General features: G+C 49.8%; 1 protein-coding gene across 1 annotated transcript in view; it reads left to right on the top strand.

Moving 5' to 3' along the window:
* Positions 1-1067: 1067 nt before the first annotated feature.
* Positions 1068-6000, top strand: part of IGSF11 (immunoglobulin superfamily member 11) — a 161241-nt gene continuing 156308 nt past the window's right edge. The window contains exon 1 of the mRNA XM_074983562.1: positions 1068-1176. Within this exon, the coding sequence (XP_074839663.1) occupies positions 1107-1176 (70 nt within the window). The 5' untranslated portion in view covers positions 1068-1106. The remainder of the gene's footprint in view (positions 1177-6000) is intronic.

Genomic DNA, 6000 nt, shown 5'->3' with positions numbered 1-6000 from the left:
AGATTGAGTATTGCAAGCCCAGACAGGACAGGGCTGGTTTCTGAGGAGCTGCCCCTGAGTCTCAATCAACTTGGAGCATTACCTGTTGGAATGCCTAGCTTCTACGCACTAAAACCTGATGTGTGCATGTGTAATCCACACACCTATGTGTGGTTAATGGTCCCATGCAGTGGTGCCTAAACCACTTCACAGCGAAAGAATAAGTGTCCTTTACAGCCTAAACTGAGAGCCAGCTCCCCCTTAGCTAAAGCTGTAGGAGTGCCTGCACTAAGCCTCAGAGGTCCCAGTCTAGCAGTTACAGGTGCTGATTGCATTGGTTTATGCTCCACCTTGGGCTGAGCCAGGCAAGGAGATGACTTGGAGGAAGGAGCATCACCTGCGGGGAGGGACCTCTGCTGGGCATTAGGCTGGCAACAAGACAGGCCACAGCTGGACAGGTTCCCTGCAGAGCCTGGATTTGAGTGGCCTAGCAAGCTGGCACCTTGCTGGCACAAGTCACTGGAGGGGGCTGTCTCCGGGGGCCACTCTCCCGCGGACCCAGGTGAGGTGGTGCAGCGGGAGCAGAGCGGAAACCTGCAGGCGCGGGGCTGGAGGTGAGGCCGCCGGCGCTGCAGCGGGGGGCGAGTGGGCCAGAGGCACGCGGCTCCAGTGCAAGCCCGCCTCCTGGGGGCTGGGAGGACGGCCGGGGAGTGCGCCCTGCAGTCGCAGCCCGCGTTTCGTGCGGGCGGGTCTCCAGCCTCGGGGCAGCAGCGGAGGGAGGCGGGCGCCCGGGCGCACCTGCCGGGCCGGGTGGCAGCTGCTGCAGCTCGCCGGGGCCGCCAGGCTGCGCTCTCGGGCCGGTGCGGAGCCTGGCGGCGTCCCCGGGCTGCGGGGCTCGGGAGCTCCAGAGCCTCCCGGGCAGCGGGCGGTGCAGGCGGCCGGTCCCGGGACAGAGGCTGCAGGCGGAGGAGCTGCGCGCTCGGCCCGGCTGCTGAATCCACCTGGCAGCCGCCGCCTGCGCCCCCCGGGGGCTTCGATCCGACTTGGGGGCTGGAGGCCGGGAGCCCAGCCGCCGCTGGCCGGGGAGGGGGAGCGAGGGGCCGGCTCAGCCCCTCTCCCTGCCCGGCATGACTGCGAGGGGCTCCGGCGGCCGGGGGCTGTGGGTCGGCCCCTTGGCTGCGCTCCTGTCCCTGCCAGGTGAGTGCGGGCTGCGGGGAGGGCAGCGGGCGCCGCGGGGGAGGGGGCTCCTGCCGGGACTTGAGCTCCCAACTTTCTCCGGCCGGGGCCGGGGCAGCGATCGCCGGCGCTCGGCGCTGCAGGTCTGAGCCGGCTCCGGGCACCCAGGCGCTGTCCGCTGCCCCACCGCAGGACGAGCAGAGCCAGTGCGCTGGACGTCCCGGGGAGGGGCTGATGCGCCCCCACCGCCCGGCTTCCGAGCCCCCGGGCGTGGGGCGCATCAGCCCCCCTGGGGGACTCAGGGGAAGGGGGAAGCGCCTGGTCAGAGGGAGGGAGGGAGCTTTGAGTTGTGCCCTGGCCGGGTCTGCGCCCTTTCGGGAGCGGCTCGCTTACTGAGAGAGCTCGGGGCGTGCGCGATCGCTCCTGGAGCCGTTTCTAACGCCGCTGGCTCTGCAGAGTTGCTCATTGCAACCGAGCATGGGGAGAAGCGCGTTTCCTTCCCTCTCTGCTGGGCTCCCGGGGGCGCTCCCCTTAGAGCTCCTGAACTTGCTTTCAAGTAGCTGTCACTCACTCCCTGCCCCCTGGCCGGGCCCCAGCCTCGCTCAGAGGAGGCTTAAAGCTCCAGGGCGGAGATCCTGCGTTCCAGCGGTGCTCCTCAGGCACAGGGCGACTTTGAACGCTTGTCTGGGAGGGAGACAGGGGCTTTCACAGGGGCTGGTCCAAGACTGGGGCAGGAACTTCCACAGGAGACAGAGGATCACCACAGACCCCACCAGCTTCAGCTGCAAGGGCCAGGCCATTCCTCCAACCCCCCGTCTCCAACATAGACACAGAGCAGCGTGCCCAGTTCACAACCCAGCCCCCTACCCCAACAAACTGGTACCTCGCCTGTGCTCACAGGCCTCTTCTGGAGGGGGAGCGAGAGCTCAAACTACACACAAGTTGTCAGTCACATCACTGAATGGCCCACGCCACTGGAAAATGCTCAGATAGGAAGGTGATGGGAGCAATCAAAGTCTGTCTAGAACAGGATTGTCAGACTCATCCCTAGGTCAGGGAGTTATTCCCTCTTTTCAGCACCTGTCTGAGTTTTCTGTGGTAGGCCATGGTCTGTTTCCTCCGCACAGTTTAGGACTCCTTACACTATAGATCCTCTAAGAGACTGGGCACAGTTTTTAGAGGTGCAGAAGTGATTTAGATCCCAAGGTCCTATTCTCAAAAGTCATTTTTGATAGCATAAATTAGGTTGTTTTGAAAATGTTAAGTAGTCAGCTTCAAAAGGTTGAGCTGTTTACAACATATTTCCTTAGCCATCTTACTAACAACACCTTACTAACAACATTTTACTAACACTAGCAACAAGAGGACAGGTATGGTCAGTAGGAAGACCGCAGAGCCAATCTGAACCATTGGATGCTTTTGAATGGACCCTGAAATCTTTTTATTTACTTTTTAATATTTTGTGTTTGTATTATTTTTTCTGGAGTCTCCACCTTGACTATACCTTGATGAAGATATTTAGACTGTGAAAAAATTGATCATCCCTGAAAGAGGAAGTACTAATCATGAGGTTTACTTTTTGAAGTTTTCTTAGCTTGGATAACGATTACAGTGAAAGCAACTTCACTGATTAGTTTTTCAGTGCTGCAGTATTTGGGCTAGAAACAATATAGCAGTATGACTGTTTAAACAGCCTTTCCCTTCTCTCCCCCAAGCTACTACAGAGGGGGTATAATGAAAACATTCTTTTGAAGTGAACTTTTTGTAAAAGTTTCTTACAAACTCAAATTTGGGGGACAAATTTGAGCTTTTATTATATTGTTGATGTTTCCCGAAGTGTGATACACATGCCACTGCTGGTACATCTAGGATTTCCAGGGTTATGTGGCAGAAAATAAATTCGTAAAAAAGCAGGGGATGAGCACTGGGATGGTACTGGGAGAGGGGGTATGCTGCTAAGGTTGAAGTCATGAAAGGGGTATACAAATGCTTTAAGTTTGGGAACCACAGGTTGAGAGGTACCACTTGGCACCTAAGTGTACCTTTGAACAAAATTTTATAACTTTTTATTTACAGTACACTACTTATTTTCCTGCACCTTCCTCTTTAATTTTAACAATAAATCAGTGATCATTCAGTTGCTCAAATTGTTGGTTATTTCTTGCCTTTGGAAGATGCTTTGAAATGGGCCGTAGTTGTAAGCGACAGTGGTGTAGTAAATCGCATGTTGCATAAAAGGAAAAAATGCTTCATTTTTGGGGTCCTTGATAAAAGAATAATCTGGTGAAGGTATTTCAGGCATAAAATACAACATTAACACTCAGTGATGACCATGGTTGCTTTTCAAGCCAAATAATGTTAGGAGGTATTGACAAGTGTCTCTCACTTTGGGGTACAATATTTGGATAGAAACTGTCTTTCTGTCAGATGTGTGTATGGCTGGATGGGGGAGGGTGTTGGGTAGGTAGGGAGAATGGACAACATATACGGTGATATTTGGATGGAGAGTGGCACTTCAGGGATCTCACCATACCAAGTCTTTTTACATCTGTGACTTGGGCTGGTCAAACTTTTTGGTGAACTACCTGATGAGAACCCAGTGTCATACACCTTTACCTTATGTTGTCTTGTTCGGTGGAGCAGTGGCGATTCTGTTTCATAGGGCCAGTGTGCTACTTTGTTCAGTTTTATAATATCCGTACTGCATTCTCCTCAGGGCAAGGACAACATCTGTGTTTCTCATTTAAGCATTAAGGATTTTTTTAATACAAATATTGATTGATATGTAGACCCCTTGTAGAGAAGCACATATAGAAAATAGGAAGGGAATTCTGTTTGAAACTTAAACAAAATCTATGCTTGCCAAGTGTTTCCAGTAATAGCTTATTGCAAATTTTCAAATGTGTTAGATATCACACATTGGGAACAGCTAAACTGAAGATTCATTTTTAACTAAAAGAGGTTTTGACCATGTGACGTAGTGTCACGACAGGTGAATATGTTCACCGTGCATAAGCAATGATGGCTCTGGACACTGAGAGACTGACAGCCCCACATAGACTCTGCCAGAGTCCCAGCACCTGCTTGGCAAATTCTCACACAGTTTGACACTTTTATTTGCGATCTGCAACACCTTTTGCTCTTTTATCGCAGTTGGTACCCTGCCATGCTACATATTCTTCTGTAGCAGGCCTTCTCCCTCTTTCTCCCAGCTCTGCCGCAGAAGCTGAGTCCTGGCCAGAAGAGCATACCTCTTGCTCTCTCGTCCTTATGAATTGTATGAACAGACTGCTGTTTGTGTCGAACCATGTGGCTTTTTGATTGTGTAGATGTACAATTTCATTTGCAACCTGACCTGTTCTCCAGAGGTAAACACAAATGCATTGACCCACTCTGGGTCTTCTCCAGTGGTCTTCTTCCCTGTGTTTGGAAAATGGACATAACTGATTTTTCATCTCTTTTTCTCTCAGTACTCTTAAATCAATGTTTCATTTATAGGGTGCCTGTCGCAGATTCTCCAAGTGCTTCCAGACCAAATGTACTTCACTTTTCTTTAACGGTTAGAATATTCCACGTGTTGCATAAACATCTTAAGAAACTTGCTAATTATTTCTCCCCTCCCTCTTGAGAAGTGAGTGATTAGCAGTAGCCCAATATTACAGGTGGCAATAGTGAGGCACAAAGACTTTTAATATCTTGCTCCAGGTCAGTGGCAGAACCATGAATAGAGGCAAATTATCTGGGCTCCTTGGCACAACTTCTAACCACTAGAGAATGTTAAATGCATGTGGCATGATAAGGAATATTCCTAATGGTACTCTTAACTACTAAATTGTGGTGACATCTATCTTTAGCAGGATGCTACTATTATTATGCTTTATTTTTTAAAAAATGCTTTTAACACAAAATATTTCAAGGATAAATGCACACACTGAGAACATGCTCTTTGTTGTTTTCTTCTTGAGCAATAATTTGGCTTTTCTTTTATAACAGTCCAGAGTGAAATTTAACTTCTGGATGTCAACAGAGATGTAAAGAAGAAAATTCACTTTTTGTTAATGTTAACTATAGTTTACATGGCAATTTACAAATAATATCCAATACGTGCTCCTGATATTTTTGTTTGCTCAAAGAGGGTGTGATCATTATACCCATTCTATAGCTGGGAAAACAGAGGAAGAGAACAGGGCAGTGACTTCCTCAGTATGCCATAGGGCCTCCTCCTAGCTCTTCTTCTCAGAACTACTTGGTTCCCAGTCAAGTGTTAATAAAAAGACACAGCTCTTCATCAATAGATCTCAAAGCACTTTGCCAAGAGAGTTGATCTTTAGCCTCTTTTTACAGAAGGGGAAACTGGGGCAGAGAGAGGTGAAGTGATTGCTTGAGGTCATCCGCAGGCCAATGACAGAACCGGGCATAGGCCCAAGGTCTCCTGAGTACCAATCTAGCACCATATCCACTGGGCCACATTGCCTTTAGACCAATTCTCTATTGTGGATGTTTCATGATCCTAACCATGGTAAGAGTTTGTGTACATTGAACTGACTTCTCTATATAATTGATTTATCTGCTTAGTTTTGGTGGTCACTCTTAGGCTATGTCTATACTACTTCAGAAGATCGACCAGTTCAGGGGTGATCTTCCGGGATTTGATTTCCAGTGTCTATCTGGATAAGCGAAATTGACCTCTCACAGGTTGCAGTCAACGCCTGTATTCCTTGCGAGATGTGAGGAGTAAGTGAGGTTGACCAGAGCAACTGTCCCGTCAACCTTCTCCAGTAGGGACAGCCAAGTTAGCCGAGCATAGATACGTTGATTCTAGCGATGCAACTGCTGTAGCTAGAG

The sequence above is a fragment of the Carettochelys insculpta genome, chromosome 1, assembly GCF_033958435.1.
Source record: "Carettochelys insculpta isolate YL-2023 chromosome 1, ASM3395843v1, whole genome shotgun sequence".
NCBI lineage: Eukaryota > Metazoa > Chordata > Testudines > Carettochelyidae > Carettochelys > Carettochelys insculpta.
This window is presented reverse-complemented; position numbering and strand designations above follow the sequence as displayed.